This window comes from Podarcis raffonei, chromosome Z (assembly GCF_027172205.1).
Source record: "Podarcis raffonei isolate rPodRaf1 chromosome Z, rPodRaf1.pri, whole genome shotgun sequence".
NCBI lineage: Eukaryota > Metazoa > Chordata > Lepidosauria > Squamata > Lacertidae > Podarcis > Podarcis raffonei.
In genome coordinates, this window is record NC_070621.1 from 39,582,492 (window position 1) to 39,606,747 (window position 24,256).

At 43.1% G+C, this 24,256-nt stretch overlaps 1 protein-coding gene across 12 annotated transcripts in view; it reads right to left on the reverse strand.

The window, feature by feature from the left end:
- Positions 1 to 24,256, reverse strand: part of GRIA3 (glutamate ionotropic receptor AMPA type subunit 3) — a 198,910-nt gene that overhangs the window by 93,608 nt on the left and 81,046 nt on the right. For 11 of the 12 annotated variants that reach the window (XR_008328680.1, XM_053375003.1, XM_053374998.1 and 8 more), the window contains exons 4-6: positions 19,433 to 19,620; positions 5,147 to 5,200; positions 1,331 to 1,492 (exon numbers count right to left, since the gene is read on the reverse strand). Coding sequence is in view for 11 of the 12 variants with exons in the window: in XM_053375003.1 (XP_053230978.1) it covers positions 1,331 to 1,492; positions 5,147 to 5,200; positions 19,433 to 19,620 (404 nt within the window). In the remaining variant the exon portion in view is untranslated. The remainder of the gene's footprint in view (positions 1 to 1,330; positions 1,493 to 5,146; positions 5,201 to 19,432; positions 19,621 to 24,256) is intronic. The other variant, XM_053375000.1, reaches the window with a different exon arrangement.

The window sequence follows — 24,256 nt, forward strand, 5'->3', positions numbered from 1 at the left end:
GAATCATGCCAAGAGACAAATCAAATTTTCTATTTTATTTGTATTCTACTAACAAATGCATGAGCATGCAAAGGAAAGCCAGCGAGGGAAGGAGGAAAGAGTAGATGAAATACTGAATAAATCAAGACACCAGGGCATTAGTCTCTAGCCAATTACATTTCTTACTCCCAGACGTTGTACATTCATTTGTCAGGATGGTTTTCTAAAGGGAGTGGCTGTCTCTTTCATAAATATCAGGAGTAAATCTGTGTAAATATTAGATTCAGGTAGGTAGCCGTGTTGGTCTGACACAGTCAAAAAAATAAAAATAAAAATAATAAATTGTCCAGTAGCACCTTAGAGACCAACTAAGTTTGTTCTGGGTATTAGCTCTCATGTGCATGCATACTTCCTCAGATGTGCAAATATTAGTTTCGTTCCTGAGTGATACCCAACAATAAGAGTATTTTTTAAAAGCCAGAGGAGTACTTTTTTTGCCCCCGGCCCCCAAATCAGTTATTTTTAGGCCTAAACTATAGTAAATTACACTACAGAGCTCTGATACAGGGCACACTGCAATGATCTTTGCACTGGATTGGACAAGATAGCACTGTCCTGCCTCCAAGTAGGAATGGGTGAATATGTCAGTTTTGGTTTCTCTCAGTTTACCAGGCTTAAATTCAGTCCAGTCAAACCTCTGTTCCCGAACGCCTCCATTATTTTGGCTCCCGAATGCTGAAAACCCAGAAGTAAATGCTCTGGTTTTCAAATGTTTTTTGGAACTTGAACGTCCGACGTGGCTTCCACTTGAGTGCAAGAAGCTCCTTCAACCAATTGGAAGCCATGCCTTGGTTGTCAAATGTTTTAGAAGTTGAACGGTCTTCCGGAATGGATTAAGTTTGACTATATCCACATTTCCATGAGTTTGAAAAAAGCATTTAGCATTTTGCAGAAATTTCTCCCACTACACACATTTTTGTATGACATTTTACCTAATATGTACATGGTCTGTCTAACACAGTGTTCAGTCAGCAGATATCAATTAGCATCAGTCAACAGATATTGAGTTCCAAGAAGCTGCATCTCCAATAGAGCTGGGAAAGGACTCCTACAGGAGATCTCAGAGAGCAAAGTCAGTGGTACAAATTAGTGGTGAGGGAAAGAAGAGGAATTGCCACAATGGTCATGGTTTGAAAAGTGGTCACCCAATATCCATAACTTTTCATTTCGGCCTTCAGAGTTCATGTGTCTTAGCGTAGTAGCCTCCAACTTTTTCAGATCCAGGATCTACCCTGAAAAAGCTATAGACCCATATTTCTTACCCATTCTGTCACTGCTCCACAACACTTACCTTTAGCGGAGAATTTTTTGCTTCGGGGAATTCTCTTTCATCAAGTCTCACCCAGCGCTGCATAAACTGCTGGACCATTGGATTGTCATTATTAATAATCTGAAATCCAGTTACATTGGCACCTCCTTGTACCACTCTTTCCAGTGAAATATCTGTAAAACCCTAGAAAGACAAAATAGTTTTTTTGTTTTGACCTGGAATCAATCTTGCAGTCTCCATCCTAAAGCGACACATGCCAGGAACAGCTTAACCACTTTATCCTGCTGGGTGCATAAACTGTTGCTGACTTTCAATTTGGAAGAGAGAGAATTAGAAATACGTTTATTTATTTTTTTGGAATACAAAAAAATTACTGTTTTGAAATTCAGAAATGCAGTATAGATGCATAAAAACATAAGAAGAGCCTGTTGGACCAAGCCAATGACCCATCTCGCCCAACATCCTCTTCTCATAGTATCCAACGAGATGTCTACTGGAAGCCTGCAAGCAGGAGCTGAGCACAGGAGCACTCTGTCCACCTGCGATTTCCAGCAACTGGTGCTCAGAGGCATATTGCCTGTGACAGAGAAATAGAACATAGACATTGTAGCTAGCAGAAGGACCTACAATTGAAAACAGATGGGATGCAATTATGTGTCTAAGTCTTATAAATAAGCATCACCTTATTTAAGGGACTGTTGTCTAAAAATTCTGTATAGGTGGCACCACAAGTGCAGTTTTCTCATATGACATCAAATATCCTCAAGACTGTTGGGGTGGTTGCAGTAGCAGGGGGACATTTTTCCACTTATGGTAGGAATGCCCTCTGGCATCCAAATTTTAGATTGACATATTTGAAGAAGTATAAATTATTATTTTTTTAAAAAATGTCCCCTCCAAGCCTCCCTGCAACTCACCCTTTTGAACTTGTGGGATGATCAAACCACATCTTCCCAATCTATGGAACTTCTTGTTAACATGGATGCTGGCTGCAAGACAAACCTCTTTGGCCCAGAAATGGAAGACACTACAGAACTAAACTCTTGTCGTAGTATAAGGCTATGTGGACCCTGGCTATTGTAAAGAAATTTTCTATGCTATGTGGACTCTGTCTATTGTAGAGAACATTTCTATTCTGTTTGGTGGGATTTCATTTCTTACGTGTCGAATTCAAATATACAAAACTCTCTTCCCCCACCAAATCACAACTTTTTGCTTTCATTATGCGTTTTGTTGCTTTTATTTTTCTACATTATATGCTCTCTATTTATTAGGAAAATCCTACCTTTTTACATCTCCTATGCTTTATAACCTTGATTATGCTCTTTCCTGTTTATATTTTTTATTTTACATTAACCAGGCCCTTTTTGTGAATGGTGAGTGGGAAGAATTTAATTGATCCAGATTCAGTAATCCCACATATACACTTAAGAACATACATTGCTGTATTTAGCCAACTTCTACAGTCCAGCACCTTTTGTAAGGGTCTCAGCAAACAGCGTATGCTTGCAGGCTGGCCCTACCAAGGCTGCGTCTATGGGAGGAGCAAGACCCTTTTGGGGTATTGATGCTGCGAACACCTCCATTGCAGGAAAATAAACCATGTATCACAAAGACACCACAGTCTGTTGTGCCTCATACCCCAAGGAAACACGAACCCTGGGTAAACGCCTGGAACCCCTGGAATCTCGCACCGCTTGGAGATTGGGGTGGCGTGCAACACATGGGAAGTGGAGAGAAGACTTTCAAAACTCTCTCTCTCTCTCTCTCTGTCTGTCTCTCATGCCATAAGAAGAAACCCTTGGGAAAAACCTGTTATAAAGTACATGATAAAAATCAGGGCCGGCCCATTCATGAGGCAAAGTGAGGCAACCGCCTTGGGCGGCAGGATTCACAGGGGCAATAGATCTGGCCTTCAAGGAATGCATCCACCACAACCACCGCCGTGGTGGCAGGAACAACTCCAGCACACCTCAGCAGGGCTCCTCGCATGCCACCTCCATAGCAGCCTGCTGGCCCCCCTCCCATTAAAGATGAAATGATGGGGGTTGCTTTCTGGGGTCTCCTGGGGTCTACACCTGTCCATGATTTAGAGTGGGCCCCCTTTCCCCCAAGCAACAGCCTTTGATTAACACTTCAACCATCAAAGGTTGATTTGATGCCCCCAACCCAACCCCTGTTCCTGATGTAGAACTTTAATCCCTGCTTATTCCTGGTGTATATCTTCATTTCCCCTTGCTCCCTGTGGTTCACTTCAGGTGCCAAAATGTCTTGGGCTGGCCCTCTTAAAAATAGACAGACACAGGGCACACCATATCTAGTTATTTAATATATGAAACAAGTTATATCTTACTCTCTCCACAATAAGCTTTAGATGTACTGCCTGGAATTGGACAAATGAATTGTTAAGCAGCTTGACAACTTGGCAAGATAGAATTATGGATTAACTTTGAGTCTTCATAACAACTGTAAAATAACCAAGCACAATGTCGTACTTCTTAGCAGTGAGGTTGAAGCATTATAAAGGAGATCTGGATTCTCAGTGGCATAATTTGAGATGAAATACAAATTATGAATTAGTTTCAGATTATTAGGGCAGGGAAGCTTCAGTAAAAAGCCAAGAGGCAGTCACTGAGAACAAATGATTATGACATCCCAGTTCTAGCATTGTTCCAAAGCCACACAGCAAGGGCTGGGAAATACATTCTGGCCAGGATTCAAATAGGTGCTTTAGAAATGCCTTGAGCTTTGCACATGCTCAATGGAACCTTTTTGAAATGTCCCTTAAATACAAAAGAAATTTGCCAAGATTTCAGTCTTCACTGACTTCCTATTCCCTTCTGGGATCAATTTAAGAGAGGATAACAAGATCCTGACTGGATGAGGCCAATAGCCCATCTAGTCCAGCATCCTGTGCTCACAGCAGCCAACCAGATGGCTGTATGAAACCTGCAAGGAGGACCAGAATGCAACAACCTCCTCTCCTGTGGTTTCCAGCAACTGGTATTCAGAAGCACACTTCTTCTGACTGTGGAGAGAGAGTTTAGACATCATGGCCAGTAGCCACTCAGGGCCTTAGCTGCCATGAATTTGGCCATTTAAAAAAAATATATTAAAAAGTCCTCCAAGTTGGTGACCATCACTGCCTCAGGCAAAAGGGTGAATTCCATAGTTAACTACTGTACATGCTATTTAAAGAAGTACTTCAATTCTCATAGTGGTTTGTCAATCCCTCTTCGCGGGGAACTCTGGAAATTGTAGCTGTGTGAGGGGAAAAGGGGCCTATAAACAATTCTCAGCCTCCTAACAACCTAATGTTCCCAGGATTCTTTGGGGGAAGAATGACTCTTTAAAGTGGTATAATGATGCTTTAAATGTATAGTGCAGACGAGGCCCTAGTAACCCACCTCTAGACTTATTCCAGTTTGTCAGCGTCTTTTGAACTGGACAGAGGGCTCCAGATACAGCCTGAATTGCTTAGGGTTGAGTGTAAGGATTGCTTCTTGTGATCTGGATTGGATGAATTGGATCATCAGAAGCAGCTCACTGGATTGGGAAGGGCTGCTAAGCTAGCTTCCTGACTCGTGTACCTCTCTTGCTTTTATTGGGAGCGAGACGGTAAAGAGTGAGGTGGTTTGAAACATTAATCCTGGGAATATGGAACTAGCTGCACACAGTTCATCAGATTCTAGTGACCATCCTTCAGTTTGCTTGGGCAATTAGGAATGGCATGACTTAAAGGTCAGTATGTTATTTCCCGCAGTCATGCTAAATCTCCTACATTGATAAATAAATAGATAGAGAGAGAGGGAGGGAGAGAGAGACAGAAGGTCTTACCAGATTAGCAAGCATGTAGTGATAACTTCTGGAATGTTTACTAAGGGTTGCAACCTGTATAAGGGATAAAGAAAGGGAAAAAAAGACACATTATTTAGCTGCAGGTAATTCCACATGAATAAAAAGGCAAGCATAAGGTGATGTTGACTTTGAGGCACCACTTTGTGGTGACCCCTGCTATTCACATTGCCTTCCACACAGGGAAGTGTTGCACAAAAGCTCACAACAAAGGACTTCTCCCATGCAAATTCCGTTTTTGAAATGAATGGAACCTTGTGCTGGAATGCATCTGATGGTAGATTTTCTACTTTGTGATCATGTGTGCCTATTCCCCAGGTCTTATTAGCCTTGCACAGATACTGAGAATGGTGAGGATTCCTTGACTGGGTATAGAACACATTGTTTATGAAAGCAACATATTAATCTCTTGTCTAGTCTTGCATAGCTCTCTGCTTGGAACTGCTGACTGCGAAAGAAACATGGAGTCTACAGATTTCTGGGGTGGTGTTGGTGGAAGGAACACCTTAATGCGAATCCTGCATGGAATGCATCATAGGAACATACTGAATCAAACCACTGGTCTATCCACAGCCGTATTATCCACAAAGACTAGCAGTGGCTCTACAATGGTTCAGAAAGAGTTATCTCCTAGCCTTAACTAGAGATGATAGGATTGAACTTGTGACCTTCTGCATGCAGAGCAGATGCTCTACCAGGGAACAATGGCCATTCCCCAACTTTTGTCCAAGTGACACTTCTTACTTTCCTTACCAAGATGGAAGCTCAACAAGCTCTCTTGGCAACCTATACTTAGGGCACCTTCACAAATGAACATCCATTGCTTGGTGACAGTGGCATCTAAGTGTTGACTTGTATCTACAAAACAGGCAAAAGACCACAGACAAGGCTTCCATATCTCCTTGAGCCACAGTACTCCTGGGAACCTTGGAAGTTCTTGGCACAGAACAACACAATGACTCAAGATATGTGGTTAGGTTTCCATGGAGAAATCTCCCTGAGTTGTTAAGGAATGAGGCATGTGTTGTTAAGTACTTTAAACAAAGCTGTTCATCCTTTCCAGAGATTTTGCCTCTGCAGCACTGTCCCTGTGTCTTATTGGTCAGCACAGAGGGCCAAAGACTGTGCCACACTCACAGGTTCAAGCATAATGGATGACCAACATCCAGCCTGCAGTCCAAATGTGATACCTGGAGACCACACCAGAAATATGTGTAGGAAACAGGAGAGTCTGCTCCGTAATGTTATCTCTTTCTTTTGAATCTTGCATGTAGTATATATTTATACACATGCATGTGTAATGCAGAATTGACTAAACTTATGTGTTCCGTAGGGACGTGGGTGGTGCTGTGGGTTAAACCACAGAGCCTAGGGCTTGCTGATCAGAAGGTCGGTGGTTCGAAGCCCCACAATGGGGTGAGCTCCCATTGTTTGGTCCCAGCTCCTGCCAACCTAGCAGTTCGAAAGCACATCAAAGTGCAAGTAGATAAATAGGTACCGCTCTGGCGGGAAGGTAAACGGCATTTCCGTGCGCTGCTCTGGTTTGCCAGAAGTGGCTTAGTCATGCTGGCCGCATGACCCGGAAGCTGTACACCGGCTCCCTTGGCCAATAAAGCGAGATGAGCGCCGCAACCCCAGAGTCGGTCACGACCGGACCTAATGGTCAGGGGTCCCTTTACCTTTACCTTATGTGTTCTGTAACTGTGAAGTTAGACAAAATTGTAAACCTGTGGCTCAACAGTAGATGTTGCATGCAGAAGGATTCAGGTTCAATCCCTGGCAACTTCAAGTTACAAAGGCTGTTAGTCCTGAGACATTGGACATCCTTTGCTAATCAGAGCAGTCAGTACTAGCTAGATGGACCAATGATCTGTCCCCAAATAATCTACTTTTATATTTTTATACAGACAAGGGATGGGAAACCTGGGGCCCTCCAGATGTTGTCAAACTCTAACAGCCATCAGCCTCAGTCAGAATTGATGGGACCTGCAGTCCAAGAGGATCTGGAAGTTCACAAATTCCTAATCTCTGATATGCGCAGATTTTGGTGGCATGATCTTAAGAGGTGTTCAAATGCATAACAGATGGACGAACAACTTTTCAAAATATATACTGGAAGGCAAAGTTACGGTAATCATCAGAATGAAGTAGTGCTCATTTAGATTTCAGAGACAAATAATTCTACTGGAAAAAAACAGAACCTGCACTACCTTTCCCTCTGCTTCTACATAGAAAATGCCATGTTATTACATTTAGTTTGTCTTTGTCTTGCCAGGATTAAGTGGGAACAATCTTTTGCAGCTGCTCTTTGAATGTCTGCTACCCACACAGCCAAATCCAGTCATTTCTATGTGCAAACGGCAAACAGTTCATTAATTACCCTCTATTTGGCAAAGCTGTTTTGAAACTAAGGCAGGACTCTGCTCGGTGATGGCATATCTAAGATTTTTTTTTTTAATGATGTGCTCAGCTGCACAATAAGAATACCAGGAATATGTTAACAATTGCACATGCACATATACACTAGGGTTGCCATATGTCCGGGATTTCCTGGACATAACCAGAATACTTCAGCAGTAGGTAAAGGTAAAGGGACCCCTGACCATTAGGTCCAGTCATGACTGACTCTAGGGTTGCGGCGCTCATCTTGCTTTATTGGCTGAGGGAGCCGGCGTACAGCATGACTAAGCTGCTTCTGGTGAACCAGACCAGCACACGGAAACGCCGTTTACCTTCCCGCCGGAGCGGTACCTATTTATCTACTTGCACTTGACGTGCTTTCGAACTGCTAGGTTGGCAGGAGCAGGGACCGAGCAACGGGAGCTCACCCTGTTGCGGAGATTCGAACCACCAACCTTCTGATTGGCAAGTCCTAGGCTGTCTGGTTTAACCCACAGCGCCACTGGGTGCAAATCAGGGGGAAATGTCCTGGAAAATCCAGATGTATGGCAGCCCATGCCGGCAGGGCTGTTTTGTCAACTTCCCATAAAAAATAGCTTTAAAAAGTGGATTTTTTTTGTGTGTTTTTTTGCCCCAAAAGCCCAACAACTTTGCCAAAAAAAGGTCAACAACTTTTACTGTTTGAAATATGGCAACCTTAGCACACACATCCTGCAAGTTTCAAAGCCAGTAAAGCAAAGTTATAAGGTAGAACAAGATGGTTGGTGGTCAACTAAACCAATAACAACTTGTAGAGATCAGAATCCTTTTTTCTTTTAAAAAAGGGTTGATTGACTTAAAAGGCACTCCCAAAAAATGAGGAACAAAGGTATACAGGAGGTATCGTAGAAGAGACCAGGCAATCTGGGTGCCTCACCATACATTAGTGGTAGCACAGGAGCCAACCTCTTAGGGCTGAGGTCGCTTCAGCCCCCCAATAAAATATTTCAGCCCCCCCAGTTGATGGACACTGCCATTCAAATGGTTTGGGCATGCTGCAACTTGTGATCGATTGTGCAGGGTGGGTTCTCACCTGGGTTCCCCCCAAATTCTATTCAAGTTGGCACTCCTGGCACCCTGAAACTGCACCCTGAAAACTTCATCCTTATTCTACTACGCCTGTTCAGTTCATTGCTCTGATATTGCCCTGCCCAGCCCTGCCTTGCTGGGTCTGTGGCACAGGGCACCTGACACTCTGTATAGCTTCTGTGAAATCTAATAGATTTCCTGCAGAGAGTCTGAAAGCATCATGTGGTTCTAAGATCACTGTGCAGCAGCGGCCAAATCCCTGCTTGAGAAAATAGCAGCATTTCCAGAAGAAACTTATCAGGTTTTGTTTTATATATGTGGTGAAATCGAAGCTCGTTAGAGGGAAAATGACTTAATTAGACCCTAATAGTACTTTTAGAATTCAGCACATCTTCCTAGCCTAGAGCTAACGGCATGTAAGCCTGAGAAAACATTGCAGCAATCTGAATGGAAAGAGAGGCAAGCTTATCAGAACCAATCAGCCACACTGGCATTGGCCCTACAGGAGCAAATGAATTTGATAATGCCTTTCCACAAAGCAGAAATACAGAAGCAGAACATATAAATCTTGTCAACTGTGTATACATTTTTTGAGTCTAGCAACCTAGAGGGAAAACTGACAGAATTGTTACAATGAGAGCAGAGAATCTTTGTTCAGCTCCTTAGCCTAGCCAGCTTATTTATTTTGATTGTGCAAGACAGGCAGGTAAACAACAACATAAGCCTCTTTCTTTAGCATTAACCCTTAAGAAATTAAGTACAGTGGTACCTTGGTTTAAGAACAGCTTAGTTTATGAACAACTTGGATTAAGAACGCTGCAAACCCAGAAGTAGGTGTTTTGGTTTGTGAACTTTGCCTTGGAATAAGAACATGTTCCGCTTCCTGTTGAGTGTGTTCCATTTGTAAATTGAGACCCCCGCTGCTATGGGAAAGCACACCTTGGTTTAAGAATGCTTTGGTTTAAGAACAGACTTCCGGAACGAATTAAGTTCATAAACCAAGGTACCACTGTACTTCATAAGAAATCTAGTGGTAAACACAAATCATCTGCTCACTCCCCTGCCCATGGATGATTTTCATAATTTCCAACTTGTGGGTGTGTTATAGAACTGTACAATGCTGGTGCTAGCAATGGGTTGGTGTGCCCCATGGAGCCCAGTGGAACCCAGATCTTCCTCTCCAGTTTATGGGGTTTTTTTCAGAGGAAAGAAAGAGTTTTTTTATCATCGGGTTATAGAAACTTGGTGGTGTAGAGTCCAGTCGCTCTGCAGCCCTTGTTTTTCATCCTCCCTTCCCTTGTTGATGCTCAGTACCAGACACTGAACTCTCATCTCAGAAGCTTTCTAGCCACCATCTTTGCTTTCCCTCAACACACTTGGAATTCCTGGGACAAAGATGGGCCTCTGAGATGATGGAAGTGTGTCTGTTGCTGTTAAGTGGTATGGGAAACACCAGGACTGCAGAGAACTGTATCATTTACACAATCTTCTAGAAGAGAAAGGAAGAATAGCAGATATGATGGAGTAGGCCAGTGAAAGTGGGACATGGAGGCCCCTCCTGTTCTGAGGGCCAACTCTGGCCTAGTGCCAGCACTGGAACTGTGTTAACAATAGCTTTATTGAAGGATATAGGATAGACACTGTGAATGCATTGCTTTCAGCTCCCCAGATCTATCAATGCCTAATGATCCATGCTTATCTTTTAAAACGAGGGTTAAACCATTTGCTGCAGTGTTTTCTTTTTTCTATTTGCCGCTTCCAAAGGTGACATTTCAGATATTCCTGAGCCCATTATATTTTTCCACCAGATAAAATATCGAAGATGACACACGGCATTGCTAAAGATTTTCGTGGGTTTTGCAGTAAGTGACAACTCATAGAAATATGCCTCTTAAGCAGGGGTGGCAATGAGAGATCGACCTGCTCCAATGCATTTTTCTCATTCTGCAGAAGCACCATACAATGAGGTACTTTTCCAATGGACAGACAGCAGTTTTTACGGGTTACTGAAAATGGTTATAAGATGCACCCACGTAAGCACAGTCTTTTTTCTTTCTTTGTTTGTTTTCACTAGAATCTTCTGCGTTGTCTACCATTTTTTGTTTTAGTTCATTATTTTATTTTTAAAAATGAATAGGCTGCTCTTCCTTTATGACTGCAGTGCTAAAGGTGGCATCTAGCAAATAGCCAAAATGTGCATATAACATTCACATTGAAATTAAGGCATTTAAAGAAGATTTTTCTGAATGTTAGGCTTTCTAAGCACTCCTGTGTTGTTGTTTTTGAGACAATTAGAGTAGACTTCTCCAATCTGGTTCTTGCCCAATGATTTGGACAGGGCTCCCATCATCCCCAACAATTGGTCATGCTGGTTGGGGTTGATGAGAGCTGTAGTCCACAACTCAAGGGGTGAAGGCTATAACAGAGGATGAGATCAGCTGGGCAAACTTAATATAACCCTGGGGAATTGATCAAGAATGGGATTCATCTAAGGCAGCACTGTTTCAAAAAATGTTATTTCTGAGATAATAGCATTCTGCCCAGCTGTGGTTTGAGGAAACCTAACTTACAACTTCTCAAGGAGCAGCAAGTAGGGTGTAAAATGAAAGAGAGCTTTCATGTCAGGGCACTTCCCAATGGCCCATTTATGGAGCATTCATCCTGATTTGTTTCTGCAGGAGATTAGACGTTGCCAGCTATTTCGTAAACATTCTTTCTGATTTGTTTGCAGACATGTTAGATGACACTGAGTGTTATCCCACATTTTTCAGCGCATTTCTCCCATTCTTTAGCTTAAAAATCCCAACCTTTCGGAGGAAGCAGGGTTGTTGTATAAAACTTCCCAATCAACTAAAATTATGCTGATATGTGATTGCATCTTACTTGGAAAGGGGGACAGTTCAGAAAACCTTGGATAGTTCCTGGGGAACTTTCCCTATTACTCTTCCTCAGCACCAGGAAAAATCCCTGTCTACTTAATTTTAATTTTTATATGCCCATCTGCTGTTAAGGGGGCAGAGTTAATTTATGTAGTTGGCATCTTTCACTGGGAGTCCTTGAGCAACTCACTCACTCTCATCCTAATCTACCTCACAAAGTTGATGTGACAATATAAGGAAAGCAGGCTATGTAAGTTACCCAGAGGCACTGGAACAAACTGTGAGTGGAATACAAATACATTTAATAGATAAAGTAAATGGAAGATGGCTCCTTGGAAAAACCTGAACCATAACATGTAGTGGTGGGGGTTTTTACCCACTGGCAGATTTACTTGCAAGGAAGCAGTTGGGTGGTGGTGGTGGCAGCTTTGCCTTTGCTCACATGAAATTCATGTGTCACTTTTTCTACATAGGAGAACCTAGAACTATATGAAGTGTAACACAAGAACCAAGTGGGACAAAGAACCAGGAGGAGATTTTCACCCCTTTGTTCTGGACACATTCATTGGAAGGAAGAGCTGTTGCAGAATAGATAGCTGCTTTCTACTGAGTCAGATCATTGGTTCAGATAGCTTAGTACTGTCTACACTGACTGGTAGAGGCTCTTCTGATTTTCAATCAGGGATCTTCTGAAATCATTCTTGGAGAGGCTGGGGTTGAACTTGGGATCTTTTGCACATGGAGCAAATGCTCCATCTACCAAGCTACTTGGAAAAAAGCCAATTCTTAGGGCATTATCTTATCATTTGACATTGCCATGTTTTCTTCTGCTTTCTCCTACTCAGTTTAACCAAGTTCCTCCCCCCCCCCCAGAGGTTGCCTTGGAAACTAATTAAGGAGTGACTCTGCTTGCGAGTGAAGTTTCCACCCCAATGCTTGAGTTGAGAGACAGATGCAGAAATTAAGGTAATGCCTTAAAAAATAACAACATGTATGATCTTTCATTTTAAGCTGAACAAAGATGTAAATGTTAGGACTGGAGCACAGCATTTGCTTGCATGGCAACACTGAGTTTTTTTTAGGCTTACAGCAGGGGTGCCCAGTGTAGCATCTGTGCCAGTGTGCCCACCACTACCTCAGTACATAATGCACAGTACATAATGCACAGGCCCACAATGCACAGGAAACAGTTTGCTTTTCTTGCTTGGCCATTGTTTGCCCTGGCTCGGTGTCTTTCCTTCCCCTAAAAAATGCCAACGTTTTATTGGAAGCTAGGATTGGACAACAACCCTCCCTTCCATTCTGAATGGAGGGGAGACAGTAAGAGCTTCTCTCTGTGAGCAAGCACAGTAGTAGCTGATGTAGGAACCCATTTTTAGCTGATGGGGTGGTTGATGAGGGAAGCACATACCCACACAATTTTGGGTATGTTTTTTTCTGCTGTTCTTCCATATTGCAGCATTTTTGTGCCCAGTTTGCTTGCATTGGGTGCTGCAACAATGTTGAACAACAGAAGGTGAGAGGAGGCACTGCACAGGGCAGCTCTGAAATTTTAAAGCCAGGAGTCTGCCATTGCCGTCCAATGTTTCACAGGTGAAAACAGCCGTGTGTCTGTGAAGCAGGGGACAGGTTGAAGCTCAGTGCTAGAGTAACATCTTTGCATGCAGACAGTTTCAGTTTTATTCCCCATCATCCCCATGTAGGGCTGCACAAGTCCCATATGTGCAGACTGGGGGTAGCCCTCCAGACTACAACTGATGTAAATGCAAACAGCACTGCATATATTTCACAGGAGCATTCTTGTTTGCAGCCCTGTATCTCAGCTGTCCATATCTACCAGGGCCTGCCTCTATTTTTTCTGGCACCTGCCTGTACCTGTTAAATCACAGTTTCTATATTTTCTTTTGGAGGAGATGCGGGACGTGAGTGGGAAGGGCCATAGCTCAGTAAGCTTTGTAAGCAGAAGATGCCAGGTTCAGTTCCTGAAAACTCCAGGCAGAACCAAGAGAGGTTCCAGGCTGAAATCCTGGAGAGCTTCTCCCACTCAATGTGAACAGTACTGAGGGTGAAGGACCAAGTATCTGACTCTGTATAAGACAGGAATGTGCTCCTTCATTCTATCCACATTCACATACTAACTGTTGTTACTCAGGGCCCCATGACATATTGTTATACTCCATCTACTACATTTATTAGAAAATGTCCTTTACTGTCCCCCCCTTTACTGTTTTAAAAGTAGCAAGGAGTGTGTCATGTCCTCCTTTAAAGCCTTCAAATCCAAGTGATTGTCACCACCTCTTTTTGTGGCAGCACATCTCATAAATGAGTTAGGCACTGGGTGAAGTGACTCCCTTTGTTTGTCCTGACTCAGTCACCAATTAGTTTCAATGGGTGAATCCAAGTTCTAGTGCTAACAAGATAGGGAGGAGAAACCTCTCCCTGCCCACTGTTTCCACACCATGCAAAATGAACCACTCCCAGAGAAGACTTCTCCCATTATGCCTCTGCAGGAGTTAGTGGGCTGAAACCAGAGTAATTCAAGTTAGCCATGCTGGACATTGTCTTGCATTGATTTGGGACTTACCTTGGTCTGCATCCAAATAAGGCATTCTGGGCTTGACTTACAGAATGGCTCATTCTAGCTTTTTAATTAAATAAATAAAATCTTCAAGACATAAGAGTGAAATGAACCTCCCATTTCAAATGTCTAAGAAATGGTGCCACAGTGATCAAGAATGTGTGAAAGCACATGCTAAACTCATTCTCCAGAGGAAGCGAAATGCACCAACAGCATATATAATTCATTTCAATTCTTTTGCTTGCTTTCTTTTCCTTTGGCTGGGTAAATTCTCTTCTAAGCTTAATAGAAAAAGACAATCCAAAATATGCAAATCCAGAGTTATCCCACCCCACAGTGCTGTATTATCAGCCAAACACAGTTGCCAAGAAGAAAGGACCTCTCCTTTCCCCTTGACTATCCCTACTGCAGAGATCTAAGAAGTGTTTAAAATTTCCCTGAGATTGTCTTATTTATTTATTTGCCTTGTGTGGTGATAAGGAGTTGAGCTGGAAATAAGGAAGCAAACACTTTCAAAGAAAGAAAATGTAAATCACATAGCAGTCAACCCAGGGGTAGATCAATCCTGACTGGGAAAGCAAGCCATGGCTCTTAGGGCAGATTGCTACCACTAGCCAGAATGAGTTGAGCACCTCAGGTGGAAGATATAATAATAATAAAAAATTATTATTTATACCCTGCCAATCTGGCTGGGTTTCCCCAGCCACTCTGGGCGGTTTCTGATAAAAGATTACAAATACATTAAAACACTAGTCATGAAAAAACTTCCCTAAACAGGGCTGCCTTCAGATGTCTTCTGAATGTCAGATAGTTGTTTATTTCTTTGACATCTGATGGGAGGGTGTTCCACAGGGCGGGCACCACCACTGAGAAGGCCCTCTGCCTGGTTGCCCGTAACCTCACTTCTCTCAGGAAGGAAGCCACCAGAAGGTCCTCAGTGCTGGACCTCAGTGTCTGGGCTGAATGATGGGGGTGGAGGTGCTCCTTCAGGTGTACTGGGTCAAGGCTATTTAGGGCTCGAAAGGTCAGCACCAACACTTTGAATTGTGCTCAGAAATGTACTGGCAGCAGTGGAGTGACAGCAGCATCCTGGCTATTAAGGACAGAGCCCTTGTGGACAAGGCCAAAATCCCACATAGACCAGCGTCCTATTCTCACTGTGGCCGATCACATGCCACTGGGAAGCTTGCAAGCAGGTCACAAGTGTGTTTCCCTGCAACTGGTGTTCAGAGACATACTGCTTCTGACAGTGGAGACCAAGCACAGCCTCAATGGCTAGTAACCATTGACAGTCTTGCCCATCATGAATTTGTCTAATGATCCTTTAAAACCATCCACGTTGGTGGCCATTGCTACTTCTTGTGGGAGGGAATTTAATACAGTCATACCTTATGTTACGTCTGCTTCATGTTACGTTCTTTCAGGATACGTCCCACGGCGACCCGGAAGTACTGGAAAGGGTTACTTCCGGGTTTTGCCACTCGCGCATGCGCAGACGTGCAAAATGACGTCATGCGCATGTGCAGAAGTGGCGAATCACAACCCACGCATGCGCAGATGTGGGTTGCGTTCTTTTCATGTTGCTAACGGGCCTCCGGAACGGATCCCGTTCACAACCAGAGGTACCACTGTAGTTCTAAATGTCTTGATGGCACCTCATTGGAGACAGCTCTTGTCTCCTCTTAGCCGTGCTTTGACGCCAGTCCTTTTGGTACTCATCACGAGTTTGCTATTAGAGGGAGTGATGGCTCTAGGAAGCTTGCAATCAGTGCCTGAGTGAAAGAGCACCCTTCCCAACAATTGGCATTCAGGCACATACTGCCTTTGACAGTGAAGCAATAGCATGGTGTCTCTGATTCTGGAAGTAGCATATAGCCATCATGCCATTAGTAGCTGTTTCCACCATGGATTTATCAAATCCCCTTAAAAACAAATCCCAAAAAACAAAAAACCTATCTAAACTCATGGTCACGACTATATTCTGTGACAGTCAGTTCCATAGTTAAACTCTACTCCTCATGGGTGCTAGAGGCCCAATTCAGATGTACTAAGAAACCATTCATAAGAACTTAAGAATAGCCTGCTAGGTTAGATCAAAGTTCCATCTCATCCAGCCTCCTATTTTCACAGTGGTCAACCAGATATCTACAGGAAGCCCACAATAAGTGCAACAGCATTCTCCCCACTTGTGATTCCCAGCAACTGGGATTCATGTGCACACTGCCCCCAATAGTGGAGGTAGAACATAGCTATCATGGCTAGTAGACATTGCTAGCCTTATCCTTCATTATTTTTTCTAATCCTTTTAAAAAAACCATCCCAAGTTGGTTGCCATCACTGTTATGGCAATGAGTTCCATAGTTTAACTATACACTCTCTGGATAAGTACAGTGGAACCTTGGTTTCTGAATGTCTCCGTTGACGAACGATTCAGAACTCAAACGCCCTAAATGCTTCCATTTTTGAACGCTTCCGTATTGAGTTTTTTGTATTAATTTTTCCGTTTTTAGGCTTCCGTATTGAGTTCTTGGTTTTCAAATGTTTCAGAACTCAAACAGTCTTCTGGAATGGGTTACATTTGAAAACCAAGGTTCCACAGTATTTTCATTTGTTCTGTCTTGAATCTTTCAACATCCAGTTTCATTGGAGTTATCACAGTTTTAGTATTATCACAGACTTCTCCTTGTTCAGCCTCTCCAAGTGTTCCAAGTGCAGGCTTACAATACTTCAACCCCTTCCTAATGATCCCTAGAATGTACTTTCTCCAACAGTTGCCACCCGTTTTTCACAGCTTCTGTTCACAGGGTTGACATCTTCATGGAGCCATCCAAAATGCCCCCAAGGTCTTTTTCCTGGTCCACAGTAGTAGAAACCTACTGCTTCTGATCCTGCCTTCTAGAGCAACAGAGTGCATGTCTGTTCCCTCTTCTCAATATCATTTTAGTTTTTCCTGGGTGCATTCAGGCATGTGATTTATTGCATTAGTTTTATGAATCAAAATGATAGCACTTCTGTCCCGATTTCCAATTTTCTTTTTGTACACTTTACTTGATTAAAGAACTGCATCCCAACTTTCAGAGGGGTATGAATTTTAAAAGATGGCTGGTTTTCTGTTTGTGTATTTTTTTGGAAAGTGAGAAATAAGTAGGTTAGTCTTTAAATATGAGCTAAATCATATTTATCCCCCATCCCTACTATCAAACTTGTGCTGACCACCAAACCCTTTTGGGGTTCTATGCAGCAGGTGTGAGCTAAATTCATAACTGTTAGTTCAGATCCCCAGTAATACCAGGAATCAGTACCATTGTTTGGAAAGGATCCTATTTCAGGTCTTTCAGGTTGAGAAACCTGCAGTTCAGCTACACCTGTATGAAAGGATCAGAAGATAAACCTATAGGATCTTCAGTGTAAAGCAGAAGAAAAATACAACCAAGGATGTTTATGGGTAATTCCCAAATATCACCAAAAAGCCATCTTTTTGTAATGCAATTCAACATCATGGCTCTCTTGCAATGTTCCTGCTAAGTTCAAAAGCAGCAGGATATGACCCAAGCACCCCAGTTACCCATGCAGATTCAACACACAGCTTGATTGGAGCTGAATGCTGTCGGAACCAATTCACATCTTCAGCGCTTCTCCTGAATTGCTTATAGCGGGGAGGCTAGTTTGCCATCAGTCAATAATGGAAAATTTGCTCAGGAAAATATGCTAATGCTCTCTGAAATTTTAGGCAACAAGCCTAAGCATGCTTCCCAGGAATGAAAGCCCTGCTGAACTTAGGGAGACTGATTTCCTAGTAAACAAATTTACAGTTGGGCTGCAGTTGTGACTTTCCATTAAATTCCAAGCTGTAAAGTCAAATACTAGATTCAGTAAATTGAATTCTTCATATATTATTTAGATAGCACCATGAGCACTGATGACATTTCATACAAATTGCAAGGGGACAACCCTGGTGGTTCATAATCTATCATATGGTGCACTTTTAATCGAATGATTTTATTCCAAATTGCCACAGATCAAGCTTTAAAAACAGTCCAGTGCATATTCTGCTAGCCCTCCCCCAACCTTAAAACAAACAAACAAACAAACAAACAAACAAACAAACATAACAGCCCTCTCTAACAACCCTATTTAGAAATAATGATCTCAAATGCAGAGTTATGAGAGCTGTCTTGTCACAACAGGGCACAATTGGGAAAGGACCATAGCTCAGTGGTAGAACATGCTTTGTATCTTCATTCCCCAGTATCTCAAGGTAAGGTTTCACTGAAATCCTGGAGAGCAGCTGCCACTCATTGTAGACAACATTGAACCAGATGGATTAATAGTCTAAGTATAAAGCAGCTTCCCATGGGAGTGGGAAGTCTTCACTCAGGTCTGCAGGGGAGGCCTGCCCCTGAGAGCCCATATTGGGTGCTAATTAGCTCCTGGGTCTCACGGGTTTTCCCCAGCTGTCAGAACAGCCATATGGGATAGGAATCACCCCCCAAGGCCAGATGCCAGCACTACATCCCTCCACCATCATGCCAGGCTATAAAAGCCATTGCCCGCAAAAAGGAATAGGGCTTTTTGGCTGAAGATCAAGGTAAAGATGCTTTAAATAATGAATGAACAAAAAGTGATGGCACAGTAAATTGTTACTGACTCACCCTTGCATGTAAAAAAGGGTTAAAGTGAGCCATGAGCTCATGTTGCCAGCGAGTACGGCTTGGCTTGCTCCCAGCAGCTTTTGCCTCCTTGTTTCCCCCCCTTTTTGTTTGTTCTCCGAACTCAGCAAATGCTGCATGTAAATGAATTGAATCTCTGTAAAACCCTGTATGTTTGCTAACCCAAATAGTGTATGATCCTTTTTGTAAGAAAACCAAGTACATTTATTTTAAAGTCATCTGGAATCTTTTTCATCTTTATTTTACTGCCAGCAGATGGAGACTTGTTTGATGCAACTTCTGGAAACTCTATGAGTAAAACAGCCACTTTACTGCAAAGCTAAGTTTCTGTGATTTATTCTGGCCTAGGTATTTTTGTGGGGAATGTTTGTTTAAAGGTGGATAAGAGCCAATATAAATCTAACAAAGTTTTAATGTGCTTGGAACAATCACCATTGTGCTCAATTCTGCTTTTGGAGAATAGAATCTCTCCCAAATCTCTCCCCACAACATAAATTTCTTCTGAATAGGCAACAGTGGTGCTGCAGGCCCAATGCAGGATGGCTCACAATGCTTGGTAACAACAGCAGGCAGCCCAATCCTTCAATTCACACATCCAGTAAGGTGGAGTGCAATGTGCATTATGTATAAAACTGTTGCACAACGATATGCCCATTACGAAAAGGGAACCTACCTGTTCCAAAATGGTGTTTATTCTTTCAACCTCGCAGTCGATCAAGTATCTTTTCTCCTGCCGCTTGTCCATTTCCTCAATGATTGCCTTGAACTCCTGAACATCTTTTATGCTTCCCACGGATCGGGCAGTCACTTGCCAATTATTTTGCACGGCGGCTTCCATAATTGCCTGAAGAATGGAAAATCCTGGGGAAAGAAAAGGAGAAAGAAGACTTAAAAACAGAAAGTGGGGACAAGTTGATTTAAAAACAAAGAAGGAAAGAAAGCTCCTGCTTCATCTGGAAACAGCTGCAGTGTTTATAACCTAGTAAAATTAATGACCTGCGAGCATTCTGTGAACAATAGAAATCCAGTTGTAATTTCTCTCCTGCTTGTAGTAACCCTCTGGATTTAGCAGAGTTGCCAAGACATAGAGATTCTCCATGAAACATTTAACACGTGCCTTGACAATTTTCAAGTCCATTCATCCTGCTGCCATAGACCAGGCAAGTACACCCACAGCCACAGACCCACAGACCCACAGCCACACACCAACGAAACTGTGTAATTTCCTTTAGATGACCTCATGTGCAATCAGCTTGATGCTGTGGAGGAAATCTATTCCAGACCGTGGACCACATTCCCTTCTGTGCAACCTTCCAGGAATCACATGCCAGAGATGGAAAGGTGGGCAGAGCAGTAAAAGTTAATGTTACTTTAGTGCAGTACAGATATATGTACACCCCTCTTTAGCCTCCATCGAGTCAAGTTCAAGGGAACCTTCCAGGTTGGGAAAAACTGGAGGGTACAAAGCAGGGCTGGTAAGGGCTGAGACCTAGGGAGAGGGAATGTGGCTAGGGAGAAGGCATAGCCTGGGAAGGCTTCCAAGGGCCAGATAGACTGGGGGGGGCACATTTGAGTCTCCCCATCCCTGGCCTAATCAGCAGCCCAAAGGACAACTTGAAAAGTCCTGTTCACACCTTCAAAATATGCTCACTGAAATTGTGAGGATCATGTTTTCCACCCCAGCATTGATCTTTGTATGCTCAATGGAAGGTGTAACAAACCACAGCTCCCAGGATTCTTTGGGGGAGACCATGACTCTTTCAAGCGGTATGATACTGCTTTGAATGTATAGTGCAGGTGGAACCTTATATAGCATGAAGTAGCTTCTGTTTGACATTATCATATTTCCAAGGTGGCACGGAGCAGTACTGGAATTGATTGGGAGGTGTGGTCTGGCCCATAACTAGCCCAGACTGAGCTCTGCATAAGGAGAAAATGGCAATTAAAATATTGTGGCAATTATCTCAAGGCAAGTAATGTAGACATGTGGTTTTACTGGTATTCAGAGGTGTGTGTCCCCCCCCCCCCCGTTCATGTAGTGCATTTCTTTCTTTTTTTAATAGAGAATGTAAAGGCATTAAATAACACCTTTAAAGCTCATATTAAGGTAATATCGACTCATTTAACAGCTTCAGCAGAGCAGGGAGGCAGCATAAAACGAACAAAGAGCAGCACAGTGGGAAATTTACGCTTGCAAGTGGACCATTCATTCCTTGTGAACAACTGTGGCTGGGACGTAGACTGAATTTAAGCAAACTGCTGAGAGCTAATTGTGGAACAGCTGGGGAGAATAATCTCATTCTTGAAGGCTATCTGCATGGAAGCTTTTTTTTTTAGGGGGGTGGGCTGCAATCTTGCTATGGTCTCTTATAGCAGGAGGGCAATGTCCCCTGACTTCATTTAAGAAACCATTATTTACTAATGATAGGGATTCAGTCCAGGGCTGTGGGTGGATTTAACAGGCCTTATCTGCACTTTATTCTGCAAGCAGTGCCATACCATTTTAAACAGTCATAGCTTCCCCCAAAGAATCATGGGAACTGTAGGGTTCTTAAAGGTACTGAGAGTTGTTAGGGAGACCCCTATTCCACTCACAGAGTTACAGTTTTCAGAGTAGTGGAACGCTCAGACCCTCTTTTCAGGGAACACAGGGAATTGTAGCTCTGTTAGGGGAATGGGGGAATGCTTCCTCACAACTCTCAACACCTTTAACAAACTACATTCCCCAAGTTTCTTTTTGGGAAGCCATGTGAATCTAAAGTGGTATGCTGCTGCTCTCTATGGGCTCTGACTAGCTGGCTAAACCAGGTGAGGGTGGCCATTGGGTCTCAAACTCTCAGTGAGTTAGCGACTTCTCCTGCATGTGAAGACAGGCTCCGGTGGATTGAGCGGATGAGACCCATAGTGGGTCCAATGGTTAAGACGGCAGTTTCTGCATGTGCTGTGGAGGTAAGTGAGGGGCAGATCGGCTCGTCAGCCTGGGAAGGGAACCCAACTAAGAGAAGGAAAGCTCTGAACATAAACCTCTGCTGCCTTGCAGGATATCTTTGGAAGAAGAAAAGGTGAAGGAGTAAACCCTAAACAAATATGGAGTGGAGTTCCTAAAATGGTTGGATGGTGTCATGTATGCTTCCTTCCAGCAACTTCTGCAACCAAACTGGTGCAAAACGCATTGCTTTGGGTCACATCAGTGAGGCTAAGAGGGGTTTTTTGTTATCTGGGCAGCCCAGGACCTCCATACACACTGCCCAGACTTGCACACTGTGGAAGGTCACTTTGGTGCTGCTAACACAGCAGAAGCAACATGCGAGGCAGCAGTTCTGAGTTACCGGTTTCTGCATCCACAGCAGGCACTATGATTCTCCAGCAGTTTGACTTAACCTGTGGAGGTGCACTCCATTGTCTCTTGAGACAGATGGATGCCAACAATGCCTCTCTGTCCAGCCTGTGAAACTCTTCCCCAAGCCACACACCAGTTGGGCTCACATCACTGTGTAGAAGCCAGCTTACTATACAAAGGTAACTTTTATATTTGTTGGTCTGTCCACTTCTGCTTCTGGCCAGTGGTCCTCAAAAGGTCACCCAGAAGGAAATGTAGGCTCCGGGCTGAAAATTACTCCTCACATTACCTGGTTTACAGGTTGGGTTGTCTGCCCTTTGCAAAAGAGCTTCAGTCCAGGCAGTTCCCAATGCAGCATCTTTTAAATATAACTTATGAGCAGGGCTTTCTGGTTCCCTTAATGATGTCCTGACTTTGGTTGCTTAATGCTTCTTGAACGTTCTTGAGTTCGTACGTGTGCACTTTATTGCTGTACAATTAATACATGCTGTGCTTGGGAATACGGTCTGGCTTCCCCTCTCCCCTGAGACCACTGAAAGAGAGGCATTTACATATGTATGGTACAATGAACTCAGCCTTCCTTAACATCATATTTTACAAAGATGGCTGTGATGTCTGAGGCAGCATTACGATTCTGCTACATGCTATAGAACGAGCAGGTACAAGGCTTGGGTTAGCAGACAGCTTACAAATGAGACATTTTGATAATTGAAAACTCCAAGTGCAATTAAAGGGAGATTTATGCCGGTTTTTTAAGCTAAGTGGGGGAAAAATTGGCCTTTTATTGCTTTTGCTTAAGGAGTGTTTAATATTGTACATCATGTCCCTAAGGGAACCTGCCAATATACCTGGAGTCTTGCTTCACTGCCACACAGCTGTTGTATGCACTCATACTTTCCAAAATTTCAGAGACAAGATTCTTGGGGAGGCATAGGTCAGTGGTTAAAGCTAGGTCACCAGCCTTTGGGGGCCAAAGGGCATGTTTGCTAACTGGAGAAACATGCATGTCACAAGCAGGGATGGAAGGATCTGTCTGTTTAGATCCTCTCAGTGTTCTCATTTTACCAGTCTTAAATTCAGTTCCTCACACACTGCAGCAATTTGAATTTTTTTTTTAAAAAAATGCACATGTGAATTTCTCCAACCAGACATATATTTATATGCACTTTTGACTATTGTACACATCTTTGAAAGCAATTTGCCTGAATACAATTAATTTTGGTGTTATTTTCACTATTATCTTCATTTTTGCGTACATATTCTCCTGATAGATGTGTTTTTGAGAGCTTCATCACAATTTTTTTTACAAGGATATAGCTATGTCTCAGTTTCAAAAAAGAGCAGATTTGATAGATTTGACTTTAAATACACATTTCTCCCCAGCCTTAGCCACAAATCTCCCCCTCCCAGGAGATAAAAAAAGCCTTATTTTGGCCAAAGAATTCTTTGTGGAGATGGGACCCTGAGGACATCAAGGATGTGTGCCCATATTGGTGACCCATGGGGTCCAGATTCAGTTGCTGACAGCTTCTGTACAAAGATCTGACAAATCTGGAGGAGAACCAATGCAAACCGGAGTAATCAATGGCAACATCCATGCCACACATTGAAGACACATTGAAAGCCCATGACTCCCCTCACCCCCCCCCCCGAGAACTAGTTTCTTAGAGGTGTAACTCTATCAGGGACAAACCCAGGATTCTTTGGGTGAAGCCATGTATTTCATGTATTTTCAATGTACTTTCAATGTGTGGTGTGGATGCGAGCAATATCAGCTAATCATTGGGTGAAATGCATTAACAGCAAGAGTTATTTGCCTATGGAACAGAGTGCCTCACAAGGAGATTGCTTAAATATCTCTAGTGAAGGAGAGAGATAGAGAGAGAGACCGGATGACGATTTTTAAAAAGTATATTGCATTCCTATTACTGACTTTTCCCAAGTGAGATCAGGGCTCTAGTCTGCTCCAACCTGTCCATGTAACAACCCTGTGAGATAGATTAGATTGAGAGACAGTGATTGGCCCAAGCACACCCCACACCCTTTGTGTTGGGAGTGGGGATTTGTACCCAGGTCTTCTTCTCCTAGTCTAACACTTTGACCACTGTGGCACACCAGGGATACCCCCCTACCCTTCCAACTGTATGATTCTGTGAC